This window comes from Oncorhynchus masou, chromosome 1, assembly GCF_036934945.1.
Source record: "Oncorhynchus masou masou isolate Uvic2021 chromosome 1, UVic_Omas_1.1, whole genome shotgun sequence".
NCBI lineage: Eukaryota > Metazoa > Chordata > Actinopteri > Salmoniformes > Salmonidae > Oncorhynchus > Oncorhynchus masou.
The window spans coordinates 2,512,695-2,533,764 of NC_088212.1; the positions used below are offsets into that span (position 1 = coordinate 2,512,695).

The 21,070-nt window shown below is 46.9% G+C and overlaps 1 protein-coding gene across 1 annotated transcript in view; it reads left to right on the top strand.

The window, feature by feature from the left end:
• The window catches only part of LOC135508221 (atrial natriuretic peptide receptor 3-like), a 106,139-nt gene that overhangs the window by 77,056 nt on the left and 8,013 nt on the right, over positions 1–21,070 (top strand). Inside the window, exons 4-7 of the mRNA XM_064928308.1 lie at positions 9,262–9,397; positions 11,499–11,593; positions 15,500–15,620; positions 20,738–20,822. Of these exons, the coding sequence (XP_064784380.1) occupies positions 9,262–9,397; positions 11,499–11,593; positions 15,500–15,620; positions 20,738–20,822 (437 nt within the window). The remainder of the gene's footprint in view (positions 1–9,261; positions 9,398–11,498; positions 11,594–15,499; positions 15,621–20,737; positions 20,823–21,070) is intronic.

Here is a 21,070-nt window from a genome sequence, read left to right on the forward strand (position 1 = left end):
ATGTAACAGGTCCTACAGCAGTACTATGTAACAGGTCCTACAGCAGTACTATGTAACAGGTCCTACAGCAGTACTATGTAACAGGTCCTACAGCAGTACTATGTACTATAACAGGTCCTACAGCAGTACTATGTAACAGGTCCTACAGCAGTACTATGTAACAGGTCCTACAGCAGTACTATGTAACAGGTCCTACAGCAGTACTATGTAACAAGGTCCTACAGCAGTATTATGTAACAAGGTCCTACAGCAGTACTATGTACTATAACAGGTCCTACAGCAGTACTATGTAACAGGTCCTACAGCAGTACTGTGTACTGCGTAACAGTGTGTATTCTGCTTACAATCCGCTGTACCTACTTATATAACTTCTGTAACATTCATGGGTTTTAAAGGTGCTCGTTGTTAAGTGGAAGCAGAATGTCATGTACTGTAGACTGAAACCTTGGCTCCTATATATTTCTTCAGAATAGATCAGGTCAGCATTTTTGTTCTGCAAAAATATTCTCTGATAATCTTAGCTCTGTGTATTTTTGGACCTGTGTCATTCCCTTTCCTTTATTGATACAATTGAACCATATATTTGAACCGGGGGAAAGCACGTCAACTGCTTGTGTTGTCAGAGAAAGCAAGCGGACTCTGAGATATGAAACCACAGCACTCTGTGAATAGTATCAGACTCGTGGGTCAGTTTATGTCCAATTTCACGTGAAAAATATATCTTTTGGGCACTTTTAGCTAACCCTAATCCTTCTCCTAATCTTAACCTAATTCTCCTAACCTGCTGCAATTGTTGTCCTAACCCACTGCGTAAGTTCACCAAATCTGCTACGAAAAGTCAATTTTGACAAAAGCTGTATCCCTTCTAGACCAAACCACTTTGGTCCCCCCTCCCCCCCCCCCAAAAAAAACATATATTGTTTTCTTGACAACTTCCCCTGCCAGGAATGTGCCGCAGCTTGAACTCCAAAAAATAAATGATATATTGTAAGAAAAATAATAATAATAATAATAATAAATAAAGTATTAGCTATATCAGCCTGTTCCCCGCCGCTGCAGACTGGCTGATAGGCTGAAGGTGATTGTAAACACAGACAGCACCTCAGCTAGTACTGAGTACGCCCTGAGCAGCCCTGTTTGGATTGGGCAACGGATAGATACATAGAGAAGACATGGAGCAACTATTAGTGTCAGTCTAACAGTATCCACAGCTCTCAGGGTGTCAACTATTAGTGTCTGTCTAGCAGTATCCACAGCTCTCAGGGTGTCAACTATTAGTGTCTGTCTAACAGTATCCACAGCTCTTAGGGTGTATCAACTATTAGTGTCAGTCTAACAGTATCCACAGCTCTTAGGGGGTATCAACTATTAGTGTCAGTCTAACAGTATCCACAGCTCTTAGGGGGTATCAACCATTAGTGTCTAACAGTATCCACAGCTCTTAGGGTATCAACTATTAGTGTCTGTCTAACAGTATCCACAGCTCTTAGGGTATCAACTATTAGTGTCAGTCTAACAGTATCCACAGCTCTTAGAGGGTATCAACTATTAGTGTCAGTCTAACAGTATCCACAGCTCTTAGGGTATCAACTATTAGTGTCAGTCTAACAGTATCCACAGCTCTTAGAGGGTATCAACTATTAGTGTCTGTCTAACAGTATCCACAGCTCTTAGGGTATCAACTATTAGTGTCTGTCTAACAGTATCCACAGCTCTTAGGGGGTATCAACTATTAGTGTCTGTCTAACAGTATCCACAGCTCTTAGGGTGTCAACTATTAGTGTCAGTCTAACAGTATTCACAGCTCTTAGGGTGTATCAACTATTAGTGTCAGTCTAACAGTATCCACAGCTCTTAGGGTGTCAACTATTAGTGTCTGTCTAACAGTATCCACAGCTCTTAGGGTATCAACTATTAGTGTCTGTCTAACAGTATCCACAGCTCTTAGGGTATCAACTATTAGTGTCTAACAGTATCCACAGCTCTTAGGGTATCAACTATTAGTGTCAGTCTAACAGTATCCACAGCTCTTAGGGGGTATCAACTATTAGTGTCTGTCTAACAGTATCCACAGCTCTTAGGGGGTATCAACTATTAGTGTCTGTCTAACAGTATCCACAGCTCTTAGGGTATCAACTATTAGTGTCTGTCTAACAGTATCCACAGCTCTTAGGGTGTCAGTCTAACAGTATCCACAGCTCTTAGGGTATCAACTATTAGTGTCTGTCTAACAGTATCCACAGCTCTTAGGGTGTCAACTATTAGTGTCAGTCTAACAGTATCCACAGCTCTTAGGGTGTCAACTATTAGTGTCTGTCTAACAGTATCCACAGCTCTCAGGGTATCAACTATTAGTGTCTAACAGTATCCACAGCTCTTAGGGTGTCAACTATTAGTGTCTGTCTAACAGTATCCACAGCTCTTAGAGGGTATCAACTATTAGTGTCAGTCTAACAGTATCCACAGCTCTTAGGGTATCAACTATTAGTGTCTGTCTAACAGTATCCACAGCTCTTAGGGTGTCAACTATTAGTGTCAGTCTAACAGTATCCACAGCTCTTAGGGTGTCAGTCTAACAGTATCCACAGCTCTTAGGGTGTCTGTCTAACAGTATCCACAGCTCTTAGGGTGTATCAACTATTCGTGTCTGTCTAACAGTATCCACAGCTCTTAGGGTGTCAGTCTAACAGTATCCACAGCTCTTAGGGTGTATCAACTATTCGTGTCTGTCTAACAGTATCCACAGCTCTTAGGGTATCAACTATTAGTGTCTGTCTAACAGTATCCACAGCTCTTAGGGTGTCAGTCTAACAGTATCCACAGCTCTTAGGGGGTATCAACTATTCGTGTCTTTCTAACAGTATCCACAGCTCTTAGGGTGTCAGTCTAACAGTATCCACAGCTCTTAGGGTATCAACTATTAGTGTTTGTCATCGGCAGCACACAGATAATTGTCTTGTGAAGGGGATTAAGTAGGAGGCACCTTCATCCACGTTTGGTTAATTTTCTTCATGTATATACGTGTTTTTACAGTTTTTCCTTCGTATGTATTTTTTACATTTTTAATCTCAATTTCCATCTACGGACTGAACATACTCTCCTGCAACCCGCCTCACCCAATGCAGTATGGATCCGCTATTTGTTGTACTTTAGAACCGTAACTTTCTTCAGTGCCAGCCAGCTAACTAGCTACTAGATAGTAGTCAGTTAGCCACATCACCGTTAACTCGGACATCAGCCAGCCTCAGCCTGTGCACAGTGTGATATCAATCCAGAGAATATCGGACTGCTTTTTCACTCCGGATTGCAGTAGAAATCTCCAGATTTCTACTGCGTGCTGAACCTTTACTCTGGGTCATCGCAGCTAGCTATCTGCTATCCGAGTGGCTACTCCTGGCTAACGGCTCTGTCCCGAAGCAAGCACCAGTTAGCCTGGAGCTAGGCCCATCTTCCGGCTAGCCGAAGAAATCCATCAAACAATTCCTTGGCTTCAATATCTCTTTTGCCAATTGGCCCGTACCCTCTGCTGCCGATACGGAGCCCCGCCGATCCATCACGACTGGTCTGCCGACGTAACTGTCCGAAGATGTTTCTACAGGCTCTCCCGTTGCGACTGGTCTGCCGACGTAACTGTCCGAGGATGTTTCTACAGGCTCTCCCGTTGCGACGTCACACTGAGGCCCATCTGCCACCCCCGGCCTGCTAGCTGTCTGAATCGCCTCCAGCTCGCCTAGCTACACCCTGGACCCTATGATCACTCGGCTATGCATGCCTCTCCCTAATGTCAATGTGTCTTGTCCATTGCTGTTTTGGTTAGTAATGATTGTCTTATTTCACTGGAGAGCCTCCAGCCCTGTTCAATATCCCTTAGCTAGCCTGTTTGTTTCACCTCCCACACATGTGGTGACCTCATCTGGTCTAAATGATGTCTCTAGAGACAAAACCGCTCTCATCATCACTCAATGCCTAGGCTTACCTCCACTGTATTCACCTCCCACACATGCGGTGACCTCACCTGGTCTAAATAATGTCTCTAGAGACAAAACCTCTCTCATCATCACTCAACGCCTAGGTTTACCTCCACTGTACTCACATCCTACCATACCCTTGTCTATACATTATGCCTTGAATCTATTCTTCCGCACCCAGAAATCTGCTCCCTTTTCTCTCTGTTCCGAACACACTAGACGACCAGTTCTTTTAGCCTTTAGCCGTACCACTATCCTACTCCTCCTCTATTCCTCTGGTGATGTAGAGGTTAACCCAGGCCCTGCAGCCCCCAACATCACTCCCATTCCCTTGGCGCTCTCATTTGTTGACTTCTCTAACCGTGAAATCCTTGGTTTCATGCATGTTAACATCAGAAGCCTCCTCCCTAAGTTTGTTTTACTCACTGCTTTAGCACACTCTGCCAGCCCAGATGGCCATGTATGAATCCTGGCTTAGGAAGGCCACCAGAAATCCTGACATTTCCATCCATAATAATATAATTTACTAACAGGATAGAACTGCAGAGTTCTGTCATACTTTCCAGGTCTGTGCCCAAACAATTCAGGCTTCTACTTTTAGAAGTCCACCTTTCCAGAAACATATCTCTCACCGTTGCCACTTGTTAAAGACCCCCCTCACCCCTCAGCTGTGCCCTGGACACCATACTGTATGTGAATATCTTCAGAGTTTTTACTGTTAGGTGACCGAAACTGGGACATGATTAACATCCAGGCCGCCCTACAATCTAAGCTAGATGCCCCCAATCTCACACAATTATCAAGGAACCTACTAGGCACAACCCCAAAACCGTAAACATGGGCACCCTCATAGATATCATCCTGACCAACTTGCCCTCTAAATACACCTCTGCTGTCTTCAATCAGGATCTCAGCGATCACTGCCTCATTGCCTGCGTCCGTAATGGGTCAGCGGTCAAACGACCTCCACTCATCATTGTCAAACACTCCCTAAAACACTTCTATTTTTTTTCTATTTTTTTTACACCCCCTTTTTCTCCCCAATTTCGTGGTATCCAATTGCTGGTAGTTACTGTCTTGTATCATTGCTACAACTCCCGCATGGACTCGGGAGAGGCAAAGGTCGAGAGCCATCCGTCCACCAAAACACAACCCAACCAAGCCGCACTGCTTCTTAACACAGCACGCATCAAACCTGGAAGCCAGCCGCACCAATGTGTGGGAGGAAACACCCTACACCTAGCGGCCTGGTCAGTGTGCACTGCGCCTGGCCCGCTACAGGAGTCGCTAGCGTGTGATGAGACAAGGATATCCCTACCGGCCAACCCCTCCCTAACTCAAACGACGCTAGGCCAAATGTGCCTCCCGGTTTCGGCCGGCTGCGACAGAGCCTGGGCTCGAACCCAGAGTCTCTGGTGGCACAGCTAGCACTGTGATGCAGAGCCACCCGAGAGGCTCCTAAAACACTTCTGCGTCCAGTCCTTTCTAATCGACCTGGCCGAGTTATCCTGGAAGGACATTGAGCTCATCCCGTCAGTAGAGGATGCCTGGTGGTTCTTTAAAAGTGCTTTCCGCACTATCTTAAATGAGCATGCCCCATTCAAAAATGTTGAACTAAGAGCAGATACTGCCCTTGGTTCACTCCAGACTTGACTGCCCTCGATCAGCACAAAAACACCCTGTGGCTTTCTGCATTAGCATCGAATAGCCCCGCAATATGCAGCTTTTCAGGGAAGTCAGGAAACAATGTACACAAGCAGTAAAGAAAGCAAAGGCTAGCTTTTTCAAACAGACATTTGCTTCCTGTAGCACAAATTCCCAAAAGTTTTGGACACTGTAAAGTCCATGGAGAACAAGAGCATCTCCTCCCAGCTGCCCACTGCACTGAGGCTAGGAAACACTGTCACCATTGAAATATCTACTATAATAGATCATTTCAATAAGCATTTTTCTACGGCCCCCCTTGCCTTCCAACTGGCAACCCCTACCCCGGCCAACACCTCAGCACCCCCTGCAGCAACATGCCCCCCCCCCCACTTCTCCTTCACCCAAATCCAGATCGCTGATGTTCTGAAAGAGCTGAAAAATCTGGACCCCTAAAAATCAGCTGGACTAGACAATCTGGACCCTCTCTTTCTAAAATGATCCACCAAAATTGTTGCAACCCCTATTACTAGCCTATTCAACTGCTCTTTTGTATCGTCTGAGATCCCCAAAGATTGTAAAGCTGCCGCGGTCATCCCCCTCTTCAAAGGGGGAGACACTTTAGACCCAAACTGTTACAGACCTATATCTATCCTGCCCTGCCTTTCTAAAATCTTCGAACGCCAAGTTAACAAACAGATCACCGACCATTTCGAATCCCACCATACCTTCTCCACTATGCAATCTGGTTTCCGAGCTGGTTTTGGGTGCACCTCAGCCACGCTCAAGGTCCTAAAAGATATCATAACCGCCATTGATTAAAGACAGTACTGTGCAGCCGTCTTCATCGACCTGGCCAAGGCTTTCAACTTGGTCAATCACCGCATTCTTATCGGCAGACTCAACAGCCTTGGCTTCCAAGTCTGGTTCACCAACTACTTGTCAGATAGAGTTCAGTGTGTCAAATCGGAGGGCCTGTTGTCTGGACCTCTGGCAGTCTCTATTGGGTGGGTGCCATAGGGTTCAATTCTTGGCCTGACTCTTCTCTCTATATATCAATGATGTCGCTCTTGCAGCTGGTGACTCTGATCCACCTCTACGCTGATGACACATTCTGTATACATCTGGCCCTTCAATGGACACTGTACTAACAAACCTACCAATGAGCTTCAGCGCCATACAACTCTCCTTCCGTGGACTCAGACTGCTTTTAATTGCTAGTAAAACTAAGTGCATGCTCTTCAACCAATTGCTGCCTGCACCCTCCCGCCCGACTTGCATCACTACTCTGGACGGTTCTGACTTAGAAAATACAAATACCTTCAGTAGGTGTCTGGTTAGACTGTAAACACTCCTTCCAGACTCACATTAAGCATCTCCAATCCAAAATTAAATCTAGAATTGGCTTCCTATTTTGTCACCCAAGCCACATATAGTGCGACCTGTATGCTCTCGTTGGCTGGCCCTCACTACATATCTGTCACCAAACCCACTGGTTCCAGGTCATCTATATGTCTATGCTAGGTAAAGCCCGCCTTATCTCAGCTCACTGGTCACCATAGCAACACCCACCTGTAGCACGCGCTCCAGCAGGTATATTTCACTGGTCATCCCCAAAGCCAACACTTCCTTTGGCCGCCTTTCCTTCCAGTTCTCTGCTGCCAATGACTGGAACAAAAATGGCAAAAATCTCTGAAGCTGGAGACCCATACCTCCCTCTCTAACTTTAAGCATCAGCTGTCTGAGCAGCTTATCGATCACTGTACCTGTACACAGCCCATCTGTAAATAGCCCACCCGACTACCTCATCCCCATATTATTACTTACTGGGGTGAAAAAGAGCAAGAGGGTATCTCTACTTGCACATCACCATCTGCACATCTATCACATCTATCACTCTAGTATTAATGCTGTAATTATAGTTGTAATTATTTTCACCTCTAGGGCCTATTTATTGCCTACCTCCCTAGTCTTCTACACACACTGTACATATTTATATTTTTCTTTCTATTGTGTTATTGACTGTACATTCGTTAATGTGTAACTCTGTGTTGTTGTTTGTCGCACTGCTTTGCTTTATCTTGGCCAGGTTGCAGTTGTAAATATATATATGTATAAATATATATTACTGAAAGGAAGTAAAGACACATAGTTACAGTTGATTAAAGAGAACATTGTTTTAGAAAACTGTGTTGGAAAATGGAGGTGAGATGAACTTGGTTCCTCCATGAATCATCTGGCTTAGAGGAGACCACGTAGAACGAGGATGTTGTTGTGCCCCATTAGAACGCAGCATACAGGTCTTCTACAGGACCACGCTATGAGATGGGTATCACACACATTGACGCACTAAGTGGAATGGAAAACATTTCAATATCTATTTTTTTTTTTTGTGAAAACAAATATAGACCAAATTGTTTGTTTAGTAAGAGACTGTGTATGTAGAGTAACTCATTATTTTTCTAGTACTTAGGTTGTAAATTGCCAGTGAAAAGAAAATTATGACTGTGATTTTCTGTGGTGTTTCATGACTGATATGGTAGGCATTTTGTTTCCACAAACACAAAACAGAAATCAGGCTGAAGCCACTACCGATCCCTTTTTCGTTTGTCTGTTGGTTTTGTCTTATTAGTTTCACCTGTGTGTGTTTTAGTTTAATTAGCTTCCCTATAGGTAGTAGTCTGACCCGCCCTTGTTTTGTGCGGGATTGTCTTTTGTTACTCTGTTGGTTGTGGTTTTCATGTGTGTCTCCGGACTGTTTGGTCCTGTGTTTGGGCTGGTCTGTTCTATGCTCCCTGTATGTTGGTCCTGGTCCTGTATGTTGGGTCCTGTATATTGGGTCCTGTGTTTGGGCTGGTCTGTTCTATGCGCCCTGTATGTTGGTCCTGGTCCTGTATATTGGGTCCTGTGTTTTGGGCTGGTCTGTTCTATGCGCCCTGTATGTTGGTCCTGGTCCTGTATATTGGGTCCTGTGTTTTGGGCTGGTCTGTTCTATGCGCCCTGTATGTTGGTCCTGGTCCTGTATATTGGGTCCTGTGTTTTGGGCTGGTCTGTTCTATGCGCCCTGTATGTTGACGTGGCCGTTTTTTGGCCTGGAGAATAAATGACGAATTACTGAACCCTGCTCTCTGCGTCTGATTCCAACCCACCACTCCTAGTAGGCTGTGACATAACCTGTTGTATTCGGCGCATGTGACGAATAAAGTTCGATTTGATTTGAATCATCATTCTGAGATGTTACGTATGCATTGGAATTCAGTGTTTCCCCTGCCATCACCAGACTGGGGCGGGGACGACCTCTTCTGTACCTTACCCTACCATCCTCTGTTATCAGCTCTCCTTCCTCCCATCATCCACCCTCCCTTCAATAAATTGCCAAATTAGTTGTTGGCAGTTGCCTTGACAACCTGAGTAAAGAGGAACGAATCCATCTGAGAGACTTTGCATCTGGTTCCAATGTTTTCTTCTCGTTAATCACTCTAAAGTATTTGAAGGCCAGAGACCCACTGCAAGACAACACCGTGTTTATATAGTATGAAATGACTATCTGTTATTTGGTTTCTTTATTTAAGTGATGAATCTGTCGTTCATTCATTAGTTTCATCCCTATCTTCATGTATTATTATGATTCTGTTGTCTCTCCCTCCAGATCAACATGTTTGTGGAAGGGTTCCATGATGCATTGCTGCTGTACGCCCTGGCTTTGCACGAAGCCATCAGGAACGGCCTCACCAAGAAGGACGGAGCAGGGATCACCTATCGTATGTGGAACAGAACATTTGAAGGTAAAAAAAAAAACAAACCCTCTGCTCATTATTAAACCTATGTCCCAATGTCACCCTATTCCTTACACAGTGAGGTACGTGTCCCAATGTCACCCTATTCCTTACACAGTGAGGTACGTGTCCCAATGTCACCCTATTCCTTACACAGTGAGGTACGTGTCCCAATGTCACCCTATTCCTTACACAGTGAGAGACGTGTCCCAATGGCACCCTATTCCTTACACAGTGAGGTACGTGTCCCAATGTCACCCTATTCCTTACACAGTGAGAGACGTGTCCCAATGTCACCCTATTCCTTACACAGTGAGGTACGTGTCCCAATGGCACCCTATTCCTTACACAGTGAGAGACGTGTCCCAATGGCACCCTATTCCTTACACAGTGAGGTACGTGTCCCAATGTCACCCTATTCCTTACACAGTGAGAGACGTGTCCCAATGTCACCCTATTCCTTACACAGTGAGGTACGTGTCCCAATGGCACCCTATTCCTTACACAGTGAGAGACGTGTCCCAATGTCACCCTATTCCTTACACAGTGAGGTACGTGTCCCAATGGCACCCTATTCCTTACACAGTGAGGTACGTGTCCCAATGTCACCCTATTCCTTACACAGTGAGAGACGTGTCCCAATGTCACCCTATTCCTTACACAGTGAGAGACGTGTCCCAATGTCACCCTATTCCTTACACAGTGAGGTACGTGTCCCAATGGCACCCTATTCCTTACACAGTGAGGTACGTGTCCCAATGTCACCCTATTCCTTACACAGTGAGAGACGTGTCCCAATGTCACCCTATTCCTTACACAGTGAGGTACGTGTCCCAATGTCACCCTATTCCTTACACAGTGAGAGACGTGTCCCAATGGCACCCTATTCCTTACACAGTGAGAGACGTGTCCCAATGTCACCCTATTCCTTACACAGTGAGGTACGTGTCCCAATGGCACCCTATTCCTTACACAGTGAGGTACGTGTCCCAATGTCACCCTATTCCTTACACAGTGAGAGACGTGTCCCAATGTCACCCTATTCCTTACACAGTGAGGTACGTGTCCCAATGTCACCCTATTCCTTACACAGTGAGGTACGTGTCCCAATGTCACCCTATTCCTTACACAGTGAGAGACGTGTCCCAATGTCACCCTATTCCTTACACAGTGAGGTACGTGTCCCAATGTCACCCTATTCCTTACACAGTGAGGTACGTGTCCCAATGGCACCCTATTCCTTACACAGTGAGGTACGTGTCCCAATGTCACCCTATTCCTTACACAGTGAGAGACGTGTCCCAATGTCACCCTATTCCTTACACAGTGAGGTACGTGTCCCAATGGCACCCTATTCCTTACACAGTGAGGTACGTGTCCCAATGTCACCCTATTCCTTACACAGTGAGGTACGTGTCCCAATGTCACCCTATTCCTTACACAGTGAGGTACGTGTCCCAATGTCACCCTATTCCTTACACAGGGATTCTGTCTCAGTGTAATATAGAGTGGAGCGAGCAGCTAGTGCAGCATTCTGTCTCCCCAGACCTGTTAACCAGAAAACTGTTGTAATCCCCCAGATTTCCTTTGCAGAATGTGTGTAGGATTGCAACACCAGAATATCTCCTCAAGACAACAGAATATGAAAGCTAAACTACAATTAATGTGTTGTCTAATTGGAGGGGGATGAGTCAGAGGCAACACTGACTACAGTGTTGCCTTTCATCTGCAATGATTAGATTGCAGTCACAGAGCACATGCCCACTGGACAAACCGGTTGAGAGGCCAAACTGCCACATTGCCAGCTCTTAAATAACGATGTTTTGATCAGTAGGAATTGTCAAAAACAGGGTCATATTTTCTTGTTAATAGAAATAATATTTTTAAAATGCCAAACATTTGGGAACACAGGCGGAGGGATTAAATTACAATTCTAGTTAGGGCCTGCCAACACAAACGGCGGGAGGAGAGATGGGATTTCCTGTTAAATTGGCCGGTGCTGGAATTTCTCCACTCCGCTCTCTGTTCTCTGTTTTCCTTGGAATGCTGGGCTCTTGCTAATTAATTCTGCCATTCTTTGCATGCCGCTGGTCCTCTGGTCGCTGGGCAGGCATCGCAGGTCAGGTGTCTATGGACTTCAATGGAGACAGATACGGAGACTTCTCTGTGATGAGCATGACCAACACCGAGGCAGGCACCTATGAGGTAAGAACAGGGCCTCAACCTAATCCTGAACCTCCCGCATGGCTCTCGGTCAGGGCTGTCATTCATAGAGCGTCCCAGAGTAGGAGTGGTGATCTAGGATCAGGTCATGAAGAGTCTCTCAGTAGGAGTGGTGATCTAGGATCAGGTCATAAAGAGTCTCTCAGTAGGAGTGGTGATCTAGGATCAGGTCATAAAGAGTCTCTCAGTAGGAGTGGTGATCTAGGATCAGGTCATAAAGAGTCTCTCAGTAGGAGTGGTGATCTAGGATCAGGTCATAAAGAGTCTCTCAGTAGGAGTGGTGATCTAGGATCAGGTCATAAAGAGTCTCTCAGTAGGAGTGGTGATCTAGGATCAGGTCATAAAGAGTCTCTCAGTAGGAGTGGTGATCTAGGATCAGGTCATAAAGAGTCTCTCAGTAGGAGTGGTGATCTAGGATCAGGTCATAAAGAGTCTCTCAGTAGGAGTGGTGATCTAGGATCAGGTCATAAAGAGTCTCTCAGTAGGAGTGGTGATCTAGGATCAGGTCCCACCTGACTATGTGATTGTATTAATAATAATAATCTAAAAAGCAAACCGACCCTATAGCTATGATGTAAGAACAGATAACTTCAACCTAATCCTGTAACCTCCTGCGTCCCCAGTGATCCGACGGGTTTAAACCATATACTGCCATTTGTCTTGTCAAATGCCCCCTTATAGATTCTCTTCATAAAGGACTGTACATTGAAAAACAATGTAACTGGGAATCAAATTGGGATGCAAATACTCCAATATTTCACAATAATGCTTGGCAATCGCGAGGGCCGTCTTTTGCATCCCCCTATGTTCCAAATGTGTAATCCATGTCATAGATAGTAATGGTTTGAAAGAAATTCCAAGATATTCCATTTAGATTTGAAATACACATGACCAGGCAACTCCTTTTTTTTCTAGATTTACAACTTTAGGTCAGCAATGCTGGCCTCTGGAGTCCCTTGGGAAACCCAGCTACCGAACCATCTAATGATGACGATCTGGGCTTCCGAAAGGACTGATCTCCATAGTATATAAACACCTTTTGGAATGCTCATATTCTGAGCTAGCCATTAAAAAAGTCTGGTCTACAGATCTACGTGAATCTGAGAAACCCTGTAGCACTTTTCCTGGAGTCAATGCTCAAAAGCGAGTGGAATGTTATTCATGTTTTTCATAATTTCATAGTTAATAAAGATAATTTCCCCAAAAACTTGCCAGTGTTTCTATGTCGAACAGGTGTGTTATATTTCAGTCTTCTGTATATAAAGTATAATATTGGGATGAAAACTCAAAATGTAACACATTTCAACTATATCTGACACAGTGCAGGCGTCTTCTTTTTGTTAAGCCCAGAACCATGTGTGTGAAGTGTATAAGGTGATTTGTTTAAGACTACCAAGAAACACTGTGTGACCCTGATTTAGCCCACTGCAGTAGAAGGTTAAAGAACCCTGTGTGACCATGATTTAGCCCACTGCAGTAGAAGGTTAAAGAACCCTGTGTGACCATGATTTAGCCCACTGCAGTAGAAGGTTAAAGAACCCTGTGTGACCATGATTTAGCCCACTGCAGTAGAAGGTTAAAGAACTCTGTGTGACCCTGATTTAGTCCACTGCAGTAGAAGGTTAAAGAACCCTGTGTGACCCTGATTTAGCCCACTGCAGTAGAAGGTTAAAGAACCCTGTGTGACCATGATTTAGCCCACTGCAGTAGAAGGTTAAAGAACTCTGTGTGACCCTGATTTAGTCCACTGCAGTAGAAGGTTAAAGAACCCTGTGTGACCCTGATTTAGCCCACTGCAGTAGAAGGTTAAAGAACTCTGTGTGACCCTGATTTAGCCCACTGCAGTAGAAGGTTAAAGAACCCTGTGTGACCCTGATTTAGCCCACTGCAGTAGAAGGTTAAAGATCTCTGTGTGACCCTGATTTAGCCCACTGCAGTAGAAGGTTAAAGAACTCTGTGTGACCTGGATTTAGTCCACTGCAGTAGAAGGTTAAAGATCTCTGTGTGACCCTGATTTAGCCCACTGCAGTAGAAGGTTAAAGATCTCTGTGTGACCCTGATTTAGCCCACTGCAGTAGAAGGTTAAAGATCTCTGTGTGACCCTGATTTAGTCCACTGCAGTAGAAGGTTAAAGATCTCTGTGTGACCCTGATTTAGCCCACTGCAGTAGAAGGTTAAAGATCTCTGTGTGACCCTGATTTAGTCCACTGCAGTAGAAGCCTAATTGGAACAGAATATGGAAAAATATGACCTTGGAATGGGATGGGGGAATGGGATGGGGTGTTGGGGGAATGGGATGGGGCATTGGGGGGAATGGGAAGGGGCGTTGGAAGAATGGGATGAGGGGTTGGGGGAAATGGGATGAGGAGTTGGGGGAAATGGGATGAGGGGTTGGGGGAAATGGGATGGGGGTTGGGGAAATGGGATGGGGGGTTGGGGAACTGGGATGAGGGGTTGGGGGAAATGGGATGAGGGGTTGGGGGAAATGGGATGAGGGGTTGGGGGAAATGGGATGAGGGGTTGGGGGAAATGGGATGAGGGGTTGGAGGAAATGGGATGAGGGGTTGGAGGAAATGGGATGAGGGGTTGGAGGAAATGGGATGAGGGGTTGGAGGAAATGGGATGAGGGGTTGGAGGAAATGGGATGAGGGGTTGGAGGAAATGGGATGAAGGGTTTGGGTTAATGGGATGAGGGGTTGGGGACATGGGATGAGGGGTTGGGGGAAATGGGATGAGGGGATGAGAGGTTGGGGGACTGGGATGGGACGCTGGTGGAATGGGATGAGGGGTTGGGGGACTGGGATGCGGGGTTGGGGGACTGGGATGGGACGCTGGGGAATGGGATGAGGCGTTGGGGGAAATGGGATGAGGCGTTGGGGGAAATGGGTTGGGACGTTGGGGGAATGGGATGGGACGTTGGGGGAATGGGATGGGACGTTGGGGGAATGGGATGAGGGGTTGGGGGAAATGGGATGAGGGGTGGGGGGAATGGGTTGGGACGTTGGGGGAATGGGTTGGGACGTTGGGGGAATGGGATGAGGGGTGGGGGGAATGGGATGAGGGGTGGGGGGAATGGGATGGGACGTTGGTGGAATGGGATGAGGGGTTGGGGGAAATGGGATGGGACGTTGGGGGAATGGGATGAGGGGTTGGGGGAAATGGGATGGGACGTTGGGGGAAATGGAATGGGACGCTGGGGGAAATGGGATGAGGGGATGGGGGAAATGGGATGAGGCGTTGGGGGAAATGGGATGAGGCGTTGGGGGAAATGGGTTGGGACGTTGGGGGAATGGGATGGGACGTTGGGGGAATGGGATGGGACGTTGGGGGAATGGGATGAGGGGTTGGGGGAAATGGGATGAGGGGTGGGGGAATGGGTTGGGACGTTGGGGGAATGGGTTGGGACGTTGGGGGAATGGGATGAGGGTGGGGGGAATGGGATGAGGGTGGGGGGGAATGGGATGGGACGTTGGTGGAATGGGATGAGGGGTTGGGGGAAATGGGATGGGACGTTGGGGGAATGGGATGGGACGTTGGGGGGATGGGATGAGGGGTTGGGGGAAATGGGATGGGACGTTGGGGGAATGGGATGGGACGTTGGGGGGATGGGATGAGGGGTTGGGGGAAATGGGATGGGACGTTGGGGGAATGGGATGGGACGTTGGGGGAATGGGATGGGACGTTGGGGGAATGGGATGGGATCACTTCTTTCAGTTTATTTGCGTGCTGTGTTTATTGTTACTGATTCTGTAATATGATCTTAATGATCTTTATATTTATGGACCTTTTTTTGAGTTGCAGCCAACAGGAAAATGCTAACAGATTATGAGATTGCCTGTCCTTGTTTCAGAGGTCTGTAACTAACGGCTTTGGTGTTTGTGTTCTCAGACGGTGTGTAACTACTTTGGTGTGAACGAGAGTTTCCAGATGCTTCCGGTGTTCAACCCTGAACTCTTCACACTGAAAGGACGGCACAGAGTGCACCACACTGACCTGCCAGACAAATCATGTAAATTATCTCTAATATACAGGGACAAGAAAAACTATGTGAACCTTTTGGAATTACCTGGATTTCTGCATAAATTGGTCATAAAATTTGATCTGACCTTCATCTTAGTCACAAAAATAGACAAAAACACAGTGTGCTTAAACTAATAAGACACAAATTATTGTGTATGTCTCCACCACTACACGCACCAACAAACAGACCTGTTCTGTTTTCTCTGTCTCCACTACCAAACAGACCTGTCCTGTTCTCTCTGTCTCCACTACCAGACCTGTCCTGTTCTCTCTGTCTCCACTACCAAACAGACCTGTCCTGTTTTCTCTGTCTCCACTACCAGACCTGTTCTGTTCTCTCTGTCTCCACTACCAGACCTGTCCTGTTTTCTCTGTCTCCACTACCAGACCTGTTCTGTTCTCTCTGTCTCCACTACCAGACCTGTTCTGTTCTCTCTGTCTCCACTACCAAACAGACCTGTCCTGTTCTCTCTGTCTCCACTACCAAACAGACCTGTCCTGTTCTCTCTGTCTCCACTACCAGACCTGTCCTGTTCTCTCTGTCTCCACTACCAAACAGACCTGTCCTGTTCTCTCTGTCTCCACTACCAGACCTGTTCTGTTCTCTCTGTCTCCACTACCAAACAGACCTGTCCTGTTCTCTCTGTCTCCACTACCAGACCTGTCCTGTTCTCTCTGTCTCCACTACCAAACAGACCTGTCCTGTTCTCTCTGTCTCCACTACCAGACCTGTCCTGTTCTCTCTGTCTCCACTACCAAACAGACCTGTCCTGTTCTCTCTGTCTCCACTACCAAACAGACCTGTCCTGTTCTCTCTGTCTCCACTACCAGACCTGTCCTGTTCTCTCTGTCTCCACTACCAGACCTGTCCTGTTCTCTCTGTCTCCACTACCAAACAGACCTGTCCTGTTTTCTCTGTCTCCACTACCAGACCTGTTCTGTTCTCTCTGTCTCCACTACCAAACAGACCTGTCCTGTTCTCTCTGTCTCCACTACCAAACAGACCTGTCCTGTTCTCTCTGTCTCCACTACCAGACCTGTCCTGTTCTCTCTGTCTCCACTACCAGACCTGTCCTGTTCTCTCTGTCTCCACTACCAAACAGACCTGTCCTGTTCTCTCTGTCTCCACTACCAAACAGACCTGTCCTGTTCTCTCTGTCTCCACTACCAGACCTGTCCTGTTCTCTCTGTCTCCACTACCAGACCTGTCCTGTTCTCTCTGTCTCCACTACCAGACCTGTTCTGTTCTCTCTGTCTCCACTACCAAACAGACCTGTTCTGTTCTCTCTGTCTCCACTACCAAACAGACCTGTCCTGTTCTCTCTGTCTCCACTACCAGACCTGTCCTGTTCTCTCTGTCTCCACTACCAAACAGACCTGTTCTGTTCTCTCTGTCTCCACTACCAGACAGACCTGTCCTGTTCTCTCTGTCTCCACTACCAGACCTGTCCTGTTTTCTCTGTCTCCACTACCAGACCTGTTCTGTTCTCTCTGTCTCCACTACCAAACAGAACTGTCCTGTTCTCTCTGTCTCCACTACCAGACCTGTCCTGTTCTCTCTGTCTCCACTACCAGACCTGTCCTGTTCTCTCTGTCTCCACTACCAAACAGACCTGTCCTGTTCTCTCTGTCTCCACTACCAGACCTGTCCTGTTTTCTCTGTCTCCACTACCAGACCTGTTCTGTTCTCTCTGTCTCCACTACCAAACAGACCTGTTCTGTTCTCTCTGTCTCCACTACCAAACAGACCTGTCCTGTTCTCTCTGTCTCCACTACCAGACCTGTCCTGTTCTCTCTGTCTCCACTACCAAACAGACCTGTCCTGTTTTCTCTGTCTCCACTAACAAACAGATCTGTTCTGTTCTCTCTGTCTCCACTACCAAACAGACCTGTTCTGTTCTCTCTGTCTCCACTACCAGACCTGTCCTGTTCTCTCTGTCTCCACTACCAAACAGACCTGTTCTGTTCTCTCTGTCTCCACTACCAAACAGACCTGTTCTGTTCTCTCTGTCTCCACTACCAAACAGACCTGTCCTGTTCTCTCTGTCTCCACTACCAGACCTGTCCTGTTCTCTCTGTCTCCACTACCAAACAGACCTGTTCTGTTCTCTCTGTCTCCACTACCAGACCTGTCCTGTTCTCTCTGTCTCCACTACCAGACCTGTTCTGTTCTCTCTGTCTCCACTACCAGACCTGTCCTGTTCTCTCTGTCTCCACTACCAAACAGACCTGTTCTGTTCTCTCTGTCTCCACTACCAGACCTGTCCTGTTCTCTCTGTCTCCACTACCAAACAGACCTGTTCTGTTTTCTCTGTCTCCACTACCAGACCTGTCCTGTTCTCTCTGTCTCCACTACCAGACCTGTCCTGTTCTCTCTGTCTCCACTACCAAACAGACCTGTTCTGTTCTCTCTGTCTCCACTACCAGACCTGTTCTGTTCTCTCTGTCTCCACTACCAAACAGACCTGTTCTGTTCTCTCTGTCTCCACTACCAGACCTGTCCTGTTCTCTCTGTCTCCACTACCAAACAGACCTGTCCTGTTCTCTCTGTCTCCACTACCAAACAGACCTGTCCTGTTCTCTCTGTCTCCACTACCAGACCTGTCCTGTTCTCTCTGTCTCCACTACCAGACCTGTCCTGTTCTCTCTGTCTCCACTACCAAACAGACCTGTCCTGTTCTCTCTGTCTCCACTACCAGACCTGTCCTGTTTTCTCTGTCTCCACTACCAGACCTGTTCTGTTCTCTCTGTCTCCACTACCAAACAGACCTGTCCTGTTCTCTCTGTCTCCACTACCAAACAGACCTGTCCTGTTCTCTCTGTCTCCACTACCAGACCTGTCCTGTTCTCTCTGTCTCCACTACCAAACAGACCTGTCCTGTTTTCTCTGTCTCCACTAACAAACAGATCTGTTCTGTTCTCTCTGTCTCCACTACCAAACAGACCTGTCCTGTTCTCTCTGTCTCCACGACCAAACAGACCTGTCCTGTTCTCTCTGTCTCCACTACCAGACCTGTCCTGTTCTCTCTGTCTCCACTACCAGACCTGTCCTGTTCTCTCTGTCTCCACTACCAGACCTGTCCTGTTCTCTCTGTCTCCACTACCAAACAGACCTGTCCTGTTCTCTCTGTCTCCACTACCAAACAGACCTGTCCTGTTCTCTCTGTCTCCACTACCAGACCTGTCCTGTTCTCTCTGTCTCCACTACCAAACAGACCTGTCCTGTTCTCTCTGTCTCCACTACCAAACAGACCTGTCCTGTTCTCTCTGTCTCCACTACCAGACCTGTCCTGTTCTCTCTGTCTCCACTACCAAACAGACCTGTCCTGTTCTCTCTGTCTCCACTACCAAACAGAACTGTCCTGTTCTCTCTGTCTCCACTACCAAACAGACCTGTCCTGTTCTCTCTGTCTCCACTACCAAACAGACCTGTCCTGTTCTCTCTGTCTCCACTACCAGACCTGTCCTGTTCTCTCTGTCTCCACTACCAGACCTGTCCTGTTCTCTCTGTCTCCACTACCAGACCTGTCCTGTTCTCTCTGTCTCCACTACCAAACAGACCTGTTCTGTTCTCTCTGTCTCCACTACCAAACAGACCTGTTCTGTTCTCTCTGTCTCCACTACCAAACAGACCTGTCCTGTTCTCTCTGTCTCCACTACCAAACAGACCTGTCCTGTTCTCTCTGTCTCCACTACCAGACCTGTCCTGTTCTGTTCTCTCTGTCTCTACTAACAAACAGACCTGTTCTGTTCTCTCTGTCTCCACTACCAGACCTGTCCTGTTCTCTCTGTCTCCACTACCAAACAGAACTGTCCTGTTCTCTCTGTCTCCACTACCAAACAGACCTGTCCTGTTCTCTCTGTCTCCACTACCAGACCTGTCCTGTTCTGTTCTCTCTGTCTCTACTAACAAACAGACCTGTTCTGTTCTCTCTGTCTCCACTACCAGACCTGTCCTGTTCTCTCTGTCTCCACTACCAAACAGACCTGTCCTGTTTTCTCTGTCTCCACTAACAAACAGATCTGTTCTGTTCTCTCTGTCTCCACTACCAAACAGACCTGTCCTGTTCTCTCTGTCTCCACTACCAGACCTGTCCTGTTCTCTGTCTCCACTACCAGACCTGTCCTGTTCTCTCTGTCTCCACTACCAGACCTGTCCTGTTCTCTCTGTCTCCACTACCAGACCTGTCCTGTTCTCTCTGTCTCCACTACCAGACCTGTCCTGTTCTCTCTGTCTCCACTACCAAACAGACCTGTTCTGTTCTCTCTGTCTCCACTACCAGACCTGTCCTGTTCTCTCTGTCTCCACTACCAGACCTGTCCTGTTCTCTCTGTCTCCACTACCAAACAGACCTGTCCTGTTTTCTCTGTCTCCACTACCAGACCTGTTCTGTTTTCTCTGTCTCCACTACCAGACCTGTTCTGTTCTCTCTGTCTCCACTACCAAACAGACCTGTCCTGTTTTCTCTGTCTCCACTAACAAACAGATCTGTTCTGTTCTCTCTGTCTCCACTAACAAACAGAACTGTCCTGTTCTCTCTGTCTCCACCAACAAACACAGACCTGTCTGACACATCATGTAAATTATCTCCACAGCTTCTGTCTCTGTCTCCACACATCAAACCATGAGATTGAAACACCCCAAGTTTGGTCTTAGATGTTTAATGTAGGGGCTCAGTGCAGATGTTTAATGTAGGGGCTCAGTGCAGATGTTTAATGTAGGGGCTCAGTGCAGATGTTTAATGTAGGGGCTCAGTGCAGATGTTTAGCCTGCAGGTATTCAGCTCTAGCATGCAGGTATTCAGCTCTAGCATGCAGGTATTCAGATCTAGCATGCAGGTATTCAGCTCTAGCATGCAGGTATTCAGCTCGAGCACGCAGGTATTGAGATCTAGCATGCAGGTATTCATCTCCGGTTGTCGATATACATTTGAAATCATCCTCCACACAATGAGCTTGTCTGAGGTAGTCCCCGAAGGGCAGAAGACCTGCACACCACACCTATCTGGCACGCCAGACAATCAAGTTACAAATATAGTGTAACACACTTGTGTAGCAGAGGTGTCGTTAGCCTAACTAATAGCCTCCGTCTTCCTGTCCGAGCAGGTGGACTAGGAGTATCTGCTGTTACTGGGATCGTAGTGGGAGCTCTGCTGGGGACTGCACTGCTCATAGCCTTCTACTTCATCAGGTAAAACAGAATTTCAACCGCTTAAACTGAAAGTTACGTTCAGTGGCGTTTGGCTCATTTCAACTGGGTTCGAGCTTCATTTTAACCTCAGACAGCACTGATCTATAGGAAAAGCATAATGATTGACACCTATAGGGGGCATACAGACATGACATCTATAGGGGGAATACAGACAAGACATCTATAGGGGGAATACAGACATGACATCTATAGGGGAAATACAGACATGACATCTATAGGGGAAATAC